Raw genomic sequence first — 18,873 nt, 5'->3', positions numbered from 1 at the left:
CTATCCTATAACATATCAAAGCATCACTAGGACTAATAATTAATTAAAATACAAAGTACAAATAAATAATCATTTGGAATTTAATACTGCAACTACTTATGAGAATATGCAGCTTATCCATTCAGACGACAGATGTTAATGTCATTTGATGTTAATGTCAAGTGATAAAAAATATTTGCTTAGAAAAAAGACTTAGAAAAACATGAATGACCTAGTATTTTAATTTATTTTGACAATATGACCTCATCCTATTACATTAGTATGGATAACTATTTTATCAGATGCAGAACTATTCCATGACCCTTCATAATCTGCCGTTTCAAAATTGTGATTTATATATGAGTTATTTGTAGCAAAAACATAAAATCAATCACTGTTAATTTTTCAGGAGAAGTAAGCTGGAATTAATAGAATTTTTGTAGACCGGATAACAATGTATCTCAAGCATGAAGACAGCTAAACTCTCATTTTGATCCTTTTTAGATGAAAATGATTGAAATTTTTAACTGCTGATATATAAGTAATTTCAATTTCATTTTTTTTTTTTGTTTTCATTTAAAAATTACCTATCATACATAATTTTAATGCGAAAATTCCATTGAATGAATATACAGGATTAATAATGGCTAAAGCAATTTAAAAACACAAAAAAAGTAAATAATAAAAATAAAAAGGATAAAGAGAATCTTCACTGGAAGTGAAATGCCGAGAGATTTATGAAAAGCATGGAAAAAGAGCAGAAAGTAATTGAGAATGTTTAGCATCAAAATAAAAAATAGAACTGCAAGCAATAAGAAAAGGAGGAAATAGTTAGTTGCGACTATAAAAGGACGACAGAAATGGAAGCAAAGAACTCAAAAAGAGGCAATAGATTCAAAAAGGTTAGAAAAAATTTATAAATTTTTAAAATAACTGTCTTAAATAGCATGCGCTTACGAATCAAACATGAAATAACATGAATCAAACCTGAAAAAAATATTCATATCTGACGAGAAACAAATTTTTTTTCGGCAATTCAGATTAAATTCTTTCGTAAGGACGATGAGCTTGCCTCGATTTAAATGGGCATAAAAATGAAGCGAAGTTTCAGCTAGATATATAGATTACGTGATCATACATAGACCATCACTTTCCGTAGCTTGCACAGATGAAGTAATATACTGAATGAAATAATTCAGAGACCAAAAACAACAGCTCTCAACATTCGCAAGATTTCCAATATTCCTATGGAAATTAAAATTTTAAATCAAATATTAGGTAGCAACAAGAATACCGCTGAGCTTGCTGCTCAAGCAATTAGAAACGAAAAATTCCAATTTTCAAAAAAGAATTGAGTAAAAAAATTACATAATATATACTACCACAAGATACGATCACCTTCCATCATTTCTAACAAAATTTAATATAAATTAATGCAATATGAAATCTAAAACGTCGATAGTTTGAACGGAATCGATTTGACTGTTCAATTGATCTATATTTTCAAGACGTTCCTACCAGACTTTTGCACAACCATCGATGAATTTGCATTATATAAATGCAACATCATGCAAATCATTCTTTTAATCGACTTAAAATGTGTGCACCACAATTTCAGAGACCGCAGCAGTTGTTGTAATCGCCCATCTCCACCAACCTATAGCCAAATGTGGTGTCTTTCGCCGTGATTCAATTAATGATCGGAGTTGCGTAAGAGTGTCGGAATACTGATAAGGCCCTGAAAAACAAAACTTCATTAAAAGATACAGGACGTTTCGTTTAGAATTACTAAAAAAGTTATAATTATCTAAGCTTCATTAATACGTTTTTTTTTCGAACGTACAGCAATAGTCTTCATGTTGCACACATCTAGTTGACGTACACTTGTACTTCGCTAATTGAAGCATCGTCCCATGCCGTCATTAAGCAAATTTAACACACACATTAAAATGTAGTGGACTAAGTTTAATTTTAAGAAAAATAAGAATAGCCGAAGAAAGTGATACCTGATTTGTCGAAATTTTTAATCCCAACTAAGTTTACTAAAATATTAAAAAAATCAAGCGACCAACCATGAGCGTAATGTGTGGCCACTGATATTTCCAACACCGGCATCTTGCTGATATCCAAATCATTGAAATCCGTTCGTCTCTATAAATGAAAGTTTTTGGTGCTGCTTCCATATAATTCTTTTGAGGAAAATTTCTTGTAGCTATGTTCTCTTCATTTAATGAATTTTTTTCTTAGCTAGGACTTACTAATTCTGAAAGCTAATAAGTACGTGCACGAAAAGTCAGATTACTACTGATGATTAATTAATAGGAGTAAATAAAATAATGGAACACTTCTAGCCATATCAAATATAAAAAGTAAAATTAACCAACCCTTTTAAGAACAACCCAGAAATTCCGTTCCTTTGGAGCTTCGGCACCATATGTAAGGAAAACGAAATAAGTATTGCGCTTACTAAAAGCATCAGACTGGAACTTTGTAAATGACCAACTATCAATTTCAATATCGTCCATAGGTGTCAAGTGTAATGACATTTTATCAACACCACCCAAAATCGTAAAACTTAACCGCAACTCAGATTTCGACAACAAATGTTTCTCGACATTGTTGACTTTGATAGGACTAGCTATCCGTGGATGGCCAGGTAATGGTATCCAACGAGATTCCCTATAAATGAGAAATCTGAAGAAACTCCGCTGATCGTAAATATCAAGAAAAATGACGGAGGAGCATTCCAATAATTTCATATAATTTGACAACAGAAAGGTCATCAGCATGCCACTAAGTAGAGTGATTGAAATGACTTACTTTTATTTATTTGATGGTTCTACCATCATTGATTTAGATTATTTCTGTCAGCCCAAATAGAGACTAAGGGTTCTTATCAATAAATTAACTGGCAAGAACCTATAGTAACTTGTCTTTTTTCCATAATAAAATAAATAAAAGTAATTAAACTAATCTGATCGGTACCAGGCATCCTTTATATTCATTCTTTAAATTTAATTTATACGTATTTTGAAAATATAATCCTATACCGTGGAGGGAACAGCTGATGAATAGCTGTATAATATGGAAGACGGCAATACTCGTCCTTGATGCCAGTGCAGTTAGGTTCATTGTTTCCTAAAAATTATGCTAAACTGAGGACATCAGATTTCATTTTTTGGAACATCGAAAAATTGAACAGAGGATCGATGAGAGTTACCGGTTAAAAAAGTATGTTCAGGTAGGTCAGTGATACCACGATAATCTAATGTTTGTACAAATAATGCATGTTCCTGCACTGATATGTTACTTTGGAAAGGATAAATTGAACGTTCGGTATCCTGGAAAAAAACTTCATAAATGATAATTATGAGTTCCAAACTTCTCAAAACAGGATAATTTTTTACACTCGAGAATGATATTATTAAATTCTTTCATGAAAAGTTTTGAGATAGAAAAGACTTATACCAATGTAATAAGGCGTCTCAGACGAGGGCTTTCTTCGGAATATTTATAAGGCCAGCCAAGCCTTGTAGTAAACAAGGCCATAAAAAACAGGCAATACAACATTAAACCACATTTTAGGAGATAATCCATGCGACGGCTGACATACAGTAGATTACTCTGAAATAGTGATAGATTAAAAAAATTACATATCGAATCACATATTCATGAAAAGTTCAGGACCCATAGCCGTTCAATTTAGACTCACAAAGAAAAGGCAACAAGATGTTTGTTCAAATGAGAGAATATCTCCCAAATCCATGTAAAATAATACGTTCGAAAATATGACCAACACAAAAGCGTGTTTGGCCAGAATGCACATACCGTAAAAAGAACAAAGCATAATGCAACAAAGAGACTCATTAGCACGATAATTAATTCGGGATTAACTACTACACCCATACGTCCTGTAACCGGAACGAAGAAGTCAAAAAGTAACATTGCTGAATAAGCATCGAATACCATCACAGGAATAGTACACAGCAGTTGAGTAAATAACAACCATTCCGGAGAAATCCCTAGAAAAAAAACAAAGTTTCTAATATTTCGGAAATTTAACTAAATCACTATCAAAATTTATCGATCATGTTCAGTGAGGTATGCAACATCCTTAATCACTTTAAATTAAATCCCACCTTATGTCTATGAAAGGAAAAAGAAAAATCAAATTGAAAAATGGCTTCAACACACCATCACGGTAAAAACTTGCAACTCTTAAAACCCTTAAAACCACTGTTCTACTTAATTTTGTAAAAATTAGACACTACTTTGAATAAATAATTATTAAGATTAAAAATCACTTGTTATAATCCGCATCCTTCCCAGAAGCCAAAGCAATGGATCACGAAGCAATAAAAAGAAAGAGTTGTAAAGTAAAAAGGATGCACCAGCAATACCAGCGAATGTTGCAAGTGCCAGCCATGTTGAAAACAACAATAAAACACCATCCAAATGTACCATTTCTTGATTAGGTCTCTAAAAATCTCTTGTTTGTTTTTATGCATTATCAAAAAACTTTCTACATTTCAAATTTTACTATCAAATGTGCTCGCTCGTCCGAATGCCATTTGAATTTAGCGCTGTCAACACGTAACACTATTTAAACCATTTTTCGGGTACTTCCAGTATAATATGATATGCTTGAATAGTACCAATGAGTTGCTTTTCTTCGGTCATGCGATGAAGAAGTTTAGAAAAAATATGTATCAGTAAGTTTATATATTGAATAAACAACTTTTCCTATAGCATATTTGTTGCATAAATTACTGCAATTTCAATCAATAACTGCGGCAACACTCCTTCCTTAAGCTAATTTCACGATTGCTGCCAAACATTTTCCTCAATTGTAATTTGGCGTCTCTTAAAACTATCCTTTTTTTTAACATTAAGACATGGTTAAATGTATCCAGAAAAACATCCTCACGCTTCCTATTGGTTTTCAGTGTATCATGCTTGATGAATGAAAATGTAATAAGAAAGTACTTTATGTAATTGAGCTAAGATCGTATGGGTAGCACAACCGGCGATGAGAAGAGGAAATATGTAGAGAGGGAAAGCAAGTTCTGGAAGTGAATACCAGCACATTATCATGTCGAGTTTGGTCACTGCTAAGACAATTGATGCGCCTGTTGCTGGAAATAATGTTTTGTTATTCTTATTCCACTATACAAAACCCCTACAAATGTACTTTTTTTTTCCTGATACACAAAAGTACCTTTTTTTGTCATACGAAAGTAATGTTAAAGGTTAGTTTCATAAACCGAGATACATTGCGCGATATAAGGATATCGAAAGATAGAAAATGAATTTACACAAAGACTCCATATGTATGTACAATGAATTTATAAAGTAAAACTTAACGAAACCAGTAATTCATTAGAAAAAAAATACCTAACATGACAGCCGCTGCGATAATATGACCAAGAACTGCTTTAAATAAATCCATCAAATTATAAAATCCTTTTCTGATGCGATAAGCAATAACGACCAAAACTGCTCCAGCAGTCGCATAATTGAAAATTTGTCCGACAATTATTGAATAAAAACCGTAAAGATCCCAACAACGTCATAAAATACCCAACGGTTACCTTGCTCAAAATCACCTGGTTGATCCAGATATGGCGACTTTACCAAAGCCTTAATGAGTGGACAAATAAATCTAACATTGACATCGAACTACTTGATTTTAAATCGAAGTGAAGATCAAATAACGCCGAACGGCAACGCCGTACAGAGCAGTAATAATCATTATTTTTGCTTGTGAATTAAATATGTTAGAACATTACCTTAGCAACGGCAAGCAGATTCTCACCAGCTCTTTGAATACATCCTGGAGTGATGTATTTTGGAGTATCAAACTCCGTGTGATAAACCCACCCATTTCGAAAATAAGCAATATCGAGACCTGAAAAATTGCGAATTCGTTTGAAATTTGGCACTATTGGAAACAAAAACTAATCTTACCTGAAATACGACCGAAATCTCGGAAAACCCGAAAATCTGTATCAGATGGTATAATCCCAGCTTGAAATATTTCTTGCGCTAAAACACTACAGTGCGGATGAGGTGCATTTTCCAAATAGGTATGCAAAAGCCAAGAATTTCCTGGTCCAGCCTAAAAATATAAAAATACATCAAGTAACTGTAAAGAGTTGTCATATAGAGCTGAAATGATGCTACAAACACAAATAATACCTGAAACAGTATTTCACGGCCACCAGCGCCAGAACCCTCTAAGTTTACAAATGCTCGAACGGAATGTCGCCACGGGTGTTGTGTAATGAAACCGTGTGATGCTTGCAAAAAATTTTCCTCAGCTAAAATTAAAATTCGGAAAAATCTTTCGTTTAGATCAAACCACTAGCAAACAAATAAAACTGAATGCTGACGTCCGACCACTACACACAATTCGTATGCATCAAATATGGACAAGTAATTTCCTTGAATCAGAGTTAGATGGTACTTAATAAAATGATTGAATTATAGGAAATAGTTCAACAGTTAAAATTGATAACTACCTATAGAAGGTTTCGTCATGCAAAATTATCGATGATTCCTATGTTTTGCCTAAGAAACATACATATTATAGCTACTACTGACACTGATGAAACAAACATGTTTCTCACCTCCATTGAAAAGAAAAATTATATCATTTTGGAGAGATTCTTTTGAATGAGATAAGATATCCATAATCTCCATCATAACCGCGCAGCTCACCTAAAGCCAGCTTTTAAAATAACGACAAAACAAAATGTAGTTTCTATTTTTTTCCCAAAATTCATGTCGAAGATAATTTTCTTTTTTACACGGTAACAATAAGGAATAAATCGCTGACGATGTCGTACGTTAAATAATACCTCAAAAGAAAAATGTAAGCAAACAAACCATTGACTTGATTCAAAATTCAAAACTATAACGGTAATAGCAACGACAATACTTACGGCATCATCGGTAGCACCAGGTGAACCCGGAAACGTATCGAAATGACAATTTAGTAGAATGGAATGTTTTGGTGGAACCTTTGGTCCAATCCGTGCTAGAATTAAAAACATAAAGTGAAAAACTGGAAATATTCTCTTTGAATCATTAGGACGATCAACAAAAAACAAAGTCTCACCAATAATATTGGTTATTTTGTGGTAGCATAAGGTAAATGATGACAGGAATCCGAGATTAAAGCATCCGGATGGACGTTGAACATCAATCTCTAAGCGATTCACACCTCGAGCCTCAACTTCTGCTTCTGCATTTTTCAACCTATCATTTATAAGTTTAAATGCATGCACCTGCAATAAGTATATATTTTCATTCCTATTACTAGAAATCTTGATTTTGAAGATACCATCCATAATGCGAGTTCCTTTATCCTTCTTAACTATTTTTCCTTTGATGCCAGTCCCTCCACCCTTCTTAACTGTTTTTCGTTCTTTTTCTTGAACTGGAAAAAAAGTTACTTCGCAATTTTCCGAACCACTGGTACGTGGCCCAAGGTCTGTAAGTGATTGCAGCAACAATCGTGCTCTTTCTTCCGAGAATTCATTATACTGTCCTGCCGGCTTAACTTCAGGCATTCGATTATCTTGATAAACGACAAATCCATAAATCCCACTAATAACTGTTAAAATCAATAACCAATGTCGAAAACCCAGATACTGCGACTTCTACAATAATGATGTTTTACTTTTTTTTCGAGGGTATATGGTTCTGAAATTTCATAACCAAAGAAAAAAGAACCGGAAAAAGTACCTCCCAATTCGTTACACATTTTTAATCCTAACGGAAATGGTTCTATTTGGAGTGTAACAAATTAGAATCACGTAAACATATTATAGTAATGCAATGAAATTATAATTTCACTATAGCTGATGTCTTACCAATTAATTCTAATGAAAAATTCAAGTATATTGGATGATTTCATTCTGCGCTTGTATTTCTAACATTTTTACGTGAAATGATCGCAAAGATTCAACTGGTGATATGTCGTAGTTTTAGCAGTTAAACCAAAACGTAAAAAAAAGTAAAATCCTCCGAGAAATGAAACCAGAAAAGAAACCTTATCAATCAACCAATCAGCTTTAACGTCTTTCAGCATATTCCTTCTAATGCTAGCTTTAATATCATCTACATCTCGTGATATATTTCGCTGGCGTAATTCCATCCTTTCTCGTAATCCGATTCTTCAATTAATTTAGTATAACTATGTTTGAATCAGCAAACAAGGAACAGGAAACCCGGTAATGTAGAATGACTGTATGACTGTAGTTACCGATTGCAGCTACTGATTCATACTTTGTAAGTAAATAAAAAAGGTAAATAAAGAAGACTACAGCAAACTGTTAAATGGATTAAAGATATGTGAAAATATCGTAACAGAAGCTATTATAAATGATATTCAAAGACACTGCAATAAAACATGCTGCAAAAAAAGACACAAGGAAAACGATAAATAATATAAGATAAATGTAACAAGAGGAACAGAAAAAAAAAGTACCGTAAAAGTATCTTTTACAGTACCTTGTGGAAGACACTGTAAGGTTTAAAAAATAAGCAAGAATCATTGTGCAGTACAATAACGGCAATGTTTCAATTGTGATACTACAAACTGATACTACAACCTATGCCGTAAAGTGAAAGAAAACGATACTGTAAAGTAATATAATATGAAAAAACAGGCCAAAAGAAAGAAACAGAAAAAAGATTATTACAGACTTGGAAACTGACTAAATGACGAGATGAAAATAATAATACCTATCAATTCAGTAATACTACTAACTGTGCACAATAATGTAGTTAAAACTTCTCTTGAAAATTTTTTTAAAGAATGTAAATTAAATCGGAAAACCCTCGTAGATGTAGAATGGAATCAATAGTCACTAGCAAAGGGTCAGTAACCAATCGAACCGAAAATCGCAGTACTCAAACAAAAAACTATCTGAAATAGGTTCCAGAACCGTTGCATTTTCTAACGTCTCTCGCTTTGGCCGCAATATAGCTATTCATGCCGCCAGTTATGTCCTTTGAAATTTCAAGTTAACGAGGGAGTCCGGTCTAATGTATAGATGTTGCAGGTGTTTTGCGCGATGATACTATTTTTAGAAAAACAGTTACGAAAATATCGTCATGTGAGCTAAATAAAATTGTCATCCTAAAATTTCATTGAATTCAGAGAAGAGAAAATTGATTAATTAATGCCAGTGATGATAGTACCGAACAACTTTTGCGGAAAATATCATGTAGTATGGTTGTGACAATAGCTAAGCATTTATGATAGATAATGCTACCAAGAGTCAGATATATCCTAAAAAACTTCATGAGTCCGAAGCATTAGATCAGGATTTCAAAACTCCTTGGGATTTCAGCAGCTTTACCAGTTATGACTAGTGTGGCGTCCAAAATTTTGTCTTCATGAAATTGAATTAACTACTTAACTAACTATCAATATTCCATTAATTTTGTGCTATAAATGGCAGTCTTTGCTTAATGACTGATAGTTTTCACTAATGGACACTAAGAAAAAAAGGATTTAAAAGGAAAACAAAAAAGAAAACTGTTTGAATAATACTAAGTAGATGATTCTCGATGTTGATAAAAGTAACTAGTTTAGTGTAATTTGGCCATATGTTCTGAGAAACTTGATAATTTTTCGGCATTCATTTTTTATGCTACTTTATACAGTACATTTGTTAGTCCGTTTAAGAGTGTAGAACGAAAAAAGAAAAAATGGAGTCTGATGGATCCATCTTCATACCTTTCCTATTCTTCCCTCCCTTTCTCATTATGCCTAATTGGATACTGTTAAGATTTTTTTTTCAAAGAGCAGAAAATGCTAATAGTCGGTTGGTAACAAATTTTACGGAGTTTTTGTTTTATATTTGGCTTCATGCTTATTTCAACTCATTGTTGCGATTCTTCACTGGCTTGATTGGTTTAACTTCTACTTCATTTCATTTTTGACAATTCTTATTGCTATATGTCGAAGACTAACGTAATTGTAACGATTTTGGCAGTTCTACGACTTTTTTTTCTCGTTGGAAACTTTTTTTAGGCGACGAAATGGTTCGAAGGCGTTTCATGTCCAAAGGCAATGCAACGTTTGTTGATGGATTAGATAAAACCGTCTTGAAAGAAGTAAGTACTCTCTAATAGCGTAATTTTGACTAATCATTTGGTTGAAGATAAAAATGGAAACAAAAATTAGATAACTAAACTGACACTTACGGAGTAAAAATACAAATGTAAAGGTCAGGGAAATAAAATGTCTATTATTATTTGGGACTACTTTGTAATTGATATATGATAGGAAGATACTGTGGTGTCCTTATCAATCCGAAAATTTCTAATTTTTGTTAATATAGTAACTAATAATATCGAATGGGAATGGAATAAATGATGTTCAAAATGTTTTCTCTACATTCCTATTGACTGCTATCCAATAGTGAATTGTAAACTGCATGGTTACATTGTCATGTCATTAGAATAGTTCGGATTTCCCACCATTCAGCGCACCATCATCCAATACGCGGTAAAATTTTACAGTTTACTACGGAACATCTTTTGTATCGTACGGCTATTCTCGGTAACATATTGAATGATGTGTTGGATCAAGAATGGGACTCTAGTTCACGCAAAGTGAAAGGAAAGGAAGGACGACGTCGTGTTAAACCCATTGAACGAACAAATAGCAATGAAGAAGAGCTCGAATATCAACGTCTGCTCAGTGAAGTTTGTATTACAACTCTATGGTGTATAACCAACGCTATGAAAGCTTAATTATTTGGAAAGCTTTAGATTAATGACCAATGTATCATATTTTACCGTTACTCTTTCATGGGGAAATGAATATAATATGGTTCTAAGCTAGAGATCTAGCTCAGTTCCTATAATAACTTTCCGATACTTTGTTGAAGGTATATGATGATGATGATGGAAGACGTAGAAAAAATGAAGTAAAAATATGGAGTCATAACAGTTTTATTCATGTGGCCAGAGATGAAGTATTTTACTCAGTAGTAGAGTCAGAGGTAAAATATGTATAAACGATCGAAGAAATTTTTTTTTCTCCAGATTAGAGAAGCTGAGGAATACGAACTCATCGTTGAATATGACAGCAAGCTATGCAAAGATCGTAAGTGATATAAATGTTCGGTTTTAATTACTTGATCATCTAGAATCAGCAATTTGCATTGTAGTTTCTTAAGTATATCATCTGAAAAAGTACTAAAGTTGTGGAAGAAAAATTCTGTAATGAAGTTTTTGTGATTGGTAGTGCTTTAGAATAGTGCTCTACAGCGAAAATTTTGAACATTTGTAATCTCATCATGTTATTCACCAGTGAAGCTCCTTTTTGCTGGAAATTCCTTTTAGATTTTAATAATTTCAGAAGTATTTTGCTTGAACTGACAAATTAAATTGATAAATTAAATTGATTTGTTATCCATTGAATACCGCATTCTCTGAATATTCTAAATAAGTTCGAATCTTACAAATTCTGATGACATCTTAAGCACAAAAATATTTATTCATATATAGATCTTATTTACTCATATTTAGCTGCATATTATTATTACTTTATATTTCGATATTTCTGGCTATATATTGCAGTGGACATACTAAATGCATCTGTTTAGCCCACGGATAGTTCATTTTATGGATAGGACTGATATTGAGGGGATTTTGAAAAATGCATACTAGTGTTTACTTTTCGTCTTCCCATCAAAAATTCGGAGCTATTCACAGGATCTCGGAAAGCTGGTAGTAAATTGGCACAAGAAAATGAGATGGCCAAGAAGAACTGCAGCAAAACAAAACATTCTACTGATTTATCGCCGAAGGAAAATAAAAGCATAAATCAGCTCGGCATTGCAGGGTCACCTTTGATCTTCATTGTTCATCCATTCGAGCCAACTACATCAACCCCTCTTCAGGTAAATTTCTTGGTTCATTCGAATGGAAAGTTCATTGTGTAAATTCGATTGCTATAACCTGTAAGTTATTTAGGCCTCTCGATCTGTACGCTTACCGCGTCCTCATCATGATAATGCGCAGTTGAGTCCAATAATCCTCAAAAGGAATGATACTACCTGTGAAAGTACAGCACCGGCAACCTGCTTACAGTAAGTCGATTTCTTACACTCTCATGAAGTTTTCTTTTTCTGTAATGTCTGCGATTGTGGAAGGTCTTCTAAAATTTAGTTTTGATGAGAATGATGAAGTGGAAGGAAGATCAGATGTAGAAACGAATGGTCGCAAGCGATCTGCTAGCGAAGCAAGGGTTTCGTCAACGTTGCAAAAATCATCCCCTCAGCTTACAATTCTTAAATCACCTGGTCGATGGGGATTTCAAAATAAAGTAAGTGTTAGTAGTTTTATAAGCAAATTTTCCCTTCTGTTTATAAAATAAGCATTCCTTCTTATTTAGAGAAAAATCTTGTTTGGGTTAAAAATTGGGTAATAATCTCCTCGCCATATTGAAGTAAATTATCACAAATGTTTCTGTAAGTCGTCGTTTTTCGAGGTTATCACTTGGTGTTCTTTCAGGAATACGTGTACGAAGATGTCACGTCATCCGTGCAAGGTAATCTTTCAGTTACAATTTTAATATCGGATTAATTCAGTGATTTTTTGTAATTGTTTAAAATAAATTTTTTTTTCTGAAAAACAGAAATATGGAATAAAGATGGAGACAAGGAAGAGATAAGGTCTATTTAAATTCTGTTTATGTTATAATAAGGTTTAAAAAGTAATTGTAGTTGGGGTTCTTATATGCAGTCAGCATCCAGCAGATTAAAGCAAAAAGTCTCACAATAACTTTGAATATCTCGGTAAACCACCCACTTGCGGTATTACTGTACTATTATTCGTTGCTGTTGTCGAAAACTTGCGATTCTTGCTAAATTAGATTTCAGTTATTTCATTTTATTTGTTTCCAGCTAACTGCCATACTCTGCTTTGTGAAATCTTTACAATTTATGATTTGGAGAATTTTAGGTGATAGGAGTTTATCACTCTGTGATGGCGCTGGGGTATGTTTTTTGGTTTTACTCAAGTGAATTCTTCACTTCCCATATTACTCATTTATTAAGAAATCAGAATTGTAGCTGAAAATTGAAATTATGGAAAAGAAATCTTAAATTTTTCATCTGAAGATGAAGGAATGTTTTCTTCTATCCACACTTTAAAAAGGAGTAAATTTATAGCTCATATTTTGAAGGATAACAGGCCATTCTACTTAAATGGCTTTCCATGGACAGCACAGTATGCTCGAAGACGTGATTACAAGCAAGAACTTTTCTACCTTTGCGTTCAAAAAGGTGTTCAAACTTGGCGACTTAGAAAAGCAGTACTGTAAGTTATAATACTTTTGTCAGTATAGTTGTTTCTGAGGAAAAATCCAGTCATGAGAGTTTACACTTTTATGGGGAAGCAAGACTTGGTAACTCCTATGCTATAATCTGCTGTATTCAATTACTGTCTCAGAAATTAATTTCAGTGACTTATCGAATCCTGTAAAGCTTGGCGAAGGAACATTTGGCGAAGTCTTCCGAGTCATTTACAGCGGGGAAATTGTTGCACTGAAGGTAAGATTTAAAACTGCATGTCGAACTAGTTATTTTTTGCTGTCCTCTACCTCTGCTTCTCCTAATGTTTTTATTCAGGTAATTCCAATTGGTGGTACTAAAATGGTTAATGGAGATAAGCAGAAATCATTTCGCGATATTAGCGCAGAATTGATAGTTTCGAAGGAATTATCAGATCTGAAACATATCGAGGACGGGTATTCCACGCAGGGCTTCATTCATTTAAGAGGAGCTATGGTTGTCAAAGGTGAGGTTTATAATAAAACTAATGTATACAGCATATTCTATGATAGATTTAAATAGCTTTATTTGTTCCTTAAGTACAATTTTCCAGGGTCCTATCCAAGGTCTTTGGTTACCGCATGGGAGCAGTACGATGAACGCTTGAAGTCCGAAAATGATCATCCGTGCATTTTTGGCTCTAGCCAACATTTCTTGCTTTTAGCTTTCGAAGATGGTGGAGCTGACTTGGAGAAATATGTCGTATGTATTTTTGACTTTAATTTTTCAATAAAAAATATTCCTGAATGACATGCCAGTATGAAGCAATAATGAGAATAAGAGGAGGTGCTGTGCGTAATCCATTCCATGCTTGTTAGGAACCAATACATGGACGTGTTTTAATTTCTTAAGAAAAAGGAATTTGTTATAGAAATTAATTTGGAAGGTTCGGTTCATCGAAAAAAAAAACTTATAATAAGACTGTTTTGCAGGTCGCTAATGTTTTGCAAGCGTACAGCATCATCTACCAAATCCTTATGGCACTTTCCGTGGCGGAATATCGACTTTCATTTGAACATCGTGATCTTCATTGTGGCAATATTCTCATACGAAATGTGCAATCTGATACCGTTGTTAAGTGTGTTCTCATTGGATGGAATTATTTTATCTAATTTCATATTAAATTTCGTTTGGAAACTCTTGAAAAGAAAATTTCAGAGCAGATTATAATGGTAATGAGGTTGCCGTTCCTACATACGGTGTTGAAGTGAAAATTATCGATTTTACTCTCTCTAGAATGTCTAAAGGTGCGATAAATTGTATAATATTTTTAGAAATTTTAGGAGAATTTTAGAATTTTTTAGGAGACATAATTGTACAATATTTTATACTTCAAACTAGATTTCTTATATCCTTTTTAAGCTTGAGTTTTGAAGTGTTATTGGTTCAAAAAAGATGAATTCTAGGAACGTCGACGATTTTTTTTGATTTGGCGAAAGATGACGAATTATTCACAGGTGAAGGTTGTTTACAGTACGAGATCTATCGAGCAATGCGCGCGGCGAACAAGTGATAGATTTTCTCTTTAAATCTTTTTAACAAAATAATATGAAACACTATATAATGTGAAACATTTGATTTTTGAATATTCTTCACACTTTGAAATACCAACTTGTTAAATACTAGTCGATCTTTCAAATAACTTTTATTTATAAAATATTTTTGTATACCTACTAAATTTCTGAAATTTCCGAACATCTCTTAGCCTAGACTTTTGAATTGCATGATTGTGGCGAAATAAAAGATACAGATGTTTTTGTCATTTCAAAATTATTAATTAGGAACAATTGGTTTCCGTTTTCTTCGGTGACAAATGTGATGTGGTTAATATATCTTGTGCGCTATTTATACGACAGTATGGATGAAAGGAATATTGGTAGTCGGAATGAAAGAAAAGATTTCATTTATCATTTCAAAGATTTACATCGTTATGGTGAGTAACTTTGTTTGAATATAAGCTATTCTCTAAGCACAAAGTATGCATTAAACTATAGGTAATAAATAAAATTTTGTCAATGACACTTCGACTTTATATATATATAGAAGGCTAAGTATTTTGGTCGTTTGACCATACTTTAAAGTTCAGGTGTTATGTAAATTGTCGGTATTTTAAGTAATTTGAAACGGTAGACGTCGTTTTTCGTAATATCACTTGAGTATCAGTTAGTTTCAATTTGAATTCATTACAGCCAGCCTATCTGAATGGTTAGCAGAGAAAGCTAATAGAAGGAACAATTTTATAGTGATTGTCGAGGAAAGTCGAGAAAAGTGATTGTCGAGAAAAATTTTATAATGGTTGTCTAGGAAAACAGCGGGAATTTAAAATCTAAATTAAGTCTAATTAATGGAATTAATTATGACAATGTTTCAGTAGGTATTAATTGTCAGTGATTCGAATATATAGAAAACACATAGGCCGAATAATGATATTATGACTTTGTATAGCATGGCTTTCTATACCACGGTATCGGAAATCCTATTTCTTCATAGATCTCAGTGAATGTTGCTTTTGGCATATTCCATTTTTACTGCATTCCGACTTTTTTCAGTTTTATAATGTGTATGGATTAATATTGACATGAAAATTAATTCTTGCTCAAAATGAATTGATAAAGGTTGAGTGTACTATGGAGCTGAAAATTTACTTTTAATGATACCATTTTCATTCCTTATCCTCATTTCCTCATCTTCAAGCTATGCTGACTTAGAAAACAGCGAGAAAACGGGATGTTGAATGAAGTGATTTGCCTAGTCTATTTTATGAATTATATACTTATTGTTTATGGTGGTATTCTACACTATGAATTATTATGATTATCATGTAAACTGTGTATTTTATTTCTTGCATCATTTCTGATTTATTACAAAGGATATCACGGTTTTATATAGAGGAGTGAGATATCCGAAGTACAAAATCTTCACATCTTGCCAGATATCATATTGCTTGCAAATGGAACAATGATTCGCATTCTTTACTCCATTTTCAAATAACTGATTAACAAATTGTTGGTCCATTCATGTTCATTTTATTGTATGTAATGCTTTGTTGAATAACTTCGGTGAATTAAAACTGTAACCCATAAAGAAAAATAGAAAGTGGAACAGAATATGCAATAGAAAATATCAACCGATTCATCTGTGAAAGGAAAAGGTCAAAATCATTGTTATCATCCTGAAAAAGCAACGATTTTTGCAATTTATTTGAATGTTTTTTCCCTTAGGAAGTTCGAATGTCGGTAATGTAATATGGATAATAGTGTTTCGTCATGAAATAGTATTAACGTAATGTAATGAGTAAACAATGGATGTGATAAAATCTGAATCATTGGTGGAATAAGTCACTCAAACAAAACTTTTGCCTGGTAATGAATTGGTAATAGAAAGTGTTTCAAGTTGATGAAATCTCAATATTTTGAAAATACTTCAAAATTCCAGTGATGAGAAAATTCAACGTTGAATTTAGCATTGATTAGTTACTCCTACCTATCAGAGGAAACTGATAAGTAAGAATAACTAGTAAATGATTACTTCCGAAATATATAAAATATAAACATTTTTGGAAAATTTGCTGAAAAACGATATATAAATTCCAGAAATCATACTTTAATAACAAATAATAATCATAATTTCATATCGATTTTTAACCAGAACTTTGTTAAGGACAGATCAACAATAGGAAAGGAGTAAGCATTTCCGGTAGACATTTGTAGATGGCATCCACCTATGTGAAATGATAGATTCCGGTCAATGAAATCTGGTATAACTGAATAAGAAGCACTAAATATGCATTGTCACTCATGTTTATCATTGTGAGCACTTCGTTTTGTAACGATCATGAGAATTATATTAACCTGATGTTCATCCGGTAAGGAAAAGGAATTAAGCTCGTGCTTTTCACTGCAGTCCTAAATGTTAGAAACGGAATCATTGAAGCAGGAAAGAAATTGTGGACCCCATGATCTCTCCATTTTGAAAAAGTGATTGCGAAAAAAAAGAAAATCCAATTTTCATAAAATATAAAAACGAACAATTGTAAATAGTTGAGAAATGATAGAGAAAATTCATTGGAAATAATAGTGAGATAATATGAATTGATATGAGATATGATATTATGAATTGATATGTGAGTGGAATATAAATGATAATATGAATTGATATGAGATATGATATTATGAATTGATATGTGAGTGGAATATAAATGATAATATGAATTGATGGAAATGTATAATATATTGCACTAAAGAGAATGTTAAAGGAATTTGAGCTTTATGAAAAAATTTGAATTTTTTTTCAATAATTTTATTCTGTGAGAAATTGCATAAATTAATGCTTTTTGGTGAAAGGATGATGCTATCGCGATGTTCATATTAATGAATTCAATTTAATCAATATGACAATTTCCAGTCCAAAATTCAAGTAAGTATAAGCATAATTAATTAACGCATTAGTGTTATAAAAAATGACAGAATATTTGAAAAATTTAAATGAAAGCGATTTTTGGCTTACTCCCTTACTCCTCAACTATGATATGAACCTATTTGAACAAAATGTGACAAGAAAATTTCGAAAATCACGACAAAAAAATGTCAACAACTTTAATGATGACAAAGTGTGAAAGATATATGGAGTGACTGAAGTAGTTCATTGCTAACAAAACTGAAATATCGTTAATATAAGGTAGTAAATCATAAAAATCGATACGTCAAGTTCTTCGTGATATAGCAAGGTGCAATTTATAATGACAATTTTCTTTATTTATTTGGTTGATTTTATTTAATATTTCTTTTTGATATAAAATTTCAACGATATTAACTTTTTGCCAATCGATTTTATAGTATTAACTTTTTCCCATTTTTCTTTTTTTTTTTGATTTATTTGAAGAATTGTTTTTTCTTTGCTTTACTTTTACGTCTTGACAACAGATAAAAATATCATTGATAAAAGGTCAAAAATTAAGTATAATCATGAAAATGAAATTAGATATGAGTATAAAATAATTAGGTTTTATTATCAAATGACTTAAGATTACACTTTTAAATGTAATTAAGAAAAAAAATTCACAAGTCCAATCAATTTATATGCATTCACAAATATTTCTAAAATACACTTCAAATTTCACATTTTATTTAAATTTTTTTTCTTTTAACACTAACATATTATTTTTTCTTCGATTTAGCAAACAGAAAACGATAATTTAAAATGGTTTGCACATTAAAATTTCAAAAAGTAATACATTAAGCTAATAAATATAAAGCCACAATCAACAACAGTAACGGGTACTAATTAATGTTATTGGAATTAAATTCATAAAGCATTTCAAAATGATAATTTTTGCATATCCACTAAATATAACCATATACCTTATCATGATAAACCTTTAAATGATATCATTCCTTTCATTTATTGTAACTTTTCTCAATATATTATTTGTACTAATCATTTTTCTTTCCAAAATAATTATATTTTAAATTAATAAAATATTAGACAATGAATTTTAAAAATATTGTGGATAAAATCATTTTAAAATTATACC

At 32.1% G+C, this 18,873-nt stretch overlaps 4 protein-coding genes across 4 annotated transcripts; 3 read left to right on the top strand and 1 right to left on the bottom strand.

Moving 5' to 3' along the window:
- Positions 1–1,446: 1,446 nt before the first annotated feature.
- Positions 1,447–8,167, bottom strand: LOAG_03452 (hypothetical protein). Its single transcript, XM_003138989.2, has 19 exons — positions 8,036–8,167; positions 7,437–7,643; positions 7,100–7,268; positions 6,924–7,018; positions 6,609–6,699; positions 6,178–6,299; positions 5,947–6,097; positions 5,769–5,887; positions 5,571–5,619; positions 5,374–5,475; positions 4,966–5,114; positions 4,284–4,458; positions 3,808–4,001; positions 3,448–3,603; positions 3,200–3,320; positions 3,030–3,117; positions 2,364–2,658; positions 2,052–2,130; positions 1,447–1,717 (listed from the first exon to the last, which is right to left on the bottom strand). The coding sequence occupies exons 1-19, from the start codon at positions 8,138–8,140 to the stop codon at positions 1,572–1,574; spliced, it is 2,613 nt and encodes an 870-aa protein (XP_003139037.1). The 5' UTR covers positions 8,141–8,167; the 3' UTR covers positions 1,447–1,571.
- A 1,868-nt stretch (positions 8,168–10,035) lies between these two features.
- Positions 10,036–11,115, top strand: LOAG_17842 (hypothetical protein; the record flags this gene model as incomplete). Its single annotated transcript, XM_020450507.1, has 4 exons — positions 10,036–10,110; positions 10,519–10,704; positions 10,890–11,003; positions 11,047–11,115. The coding sequence occupies 4 exons, from the start codon at positions 10,036–10,038 to the stop codon at positions 11,113–11,115; spliced, it is 444 nt and encodes a 147-aa protein (XP_020305807.1).
- A 644-nt stretch (positions 11,116–11,759) lies between these two features.
- Positions 11,760–12,099, top strand: LOAG_17841 (hypothetical protein; the record flags this gene model as incomplete). Its single annotated transcript, XM_020450506.1, has 2 exons — positions 11,760–11,906; positions 11,980–12,099. 2 exons carry the CDS (start codon positions 11,760–11,762, stop codon positions 12,097–12,099), a joined length of 267 nt encoding a protein of 88 aa, XP_020305806.1.
- A 40-nt stretch (positions 12,100–12,139) lies between these two features.
- LOAG_17840 (haspin protein kinase) lies at positions 12,140–14,853 on the top strand (the record flags this gene model as incomplete). Its single annotated transcript, XM_020450505.1, has 10 exons — positions 12,140–12,331; positions 12,520–12,556; positions 12,970–13,004; positions 13,193–13,326; positions 13,472–13,559; positions 13,638–13,806; positions 13,894–14,042; positions 14,273–14,418; positions 14,499–14,587; positions 14,747–14,853. The coding sequence occupies 10 exons, from the start codon at positions 12,140–12,142 to the stop codon at positions 14,851–14,853; spliced, it is 1,146 nt and encodes a 381-aa protein (XP_020305805.1).
- Positions 14,854–18,873: the final 4,020 nt, after the last annotated feature.

Source organism: Loa loa, assembly GCF_000183805.2.
Source record: "Loa loa unplaced genomic scaffold supercont3.137, whole genome shotgun sequence".
NCBI lineage: Eukaryota > Metazoa > Nematoda > Chromadorea > Rhabditida > Onchocercidae > Loa > Loa loa.
The sequence above is the reverse complement of the archived record's forward strand: the minus strand, read 5'-3'. Positions and strand labels throughout refer to the sequence as shown.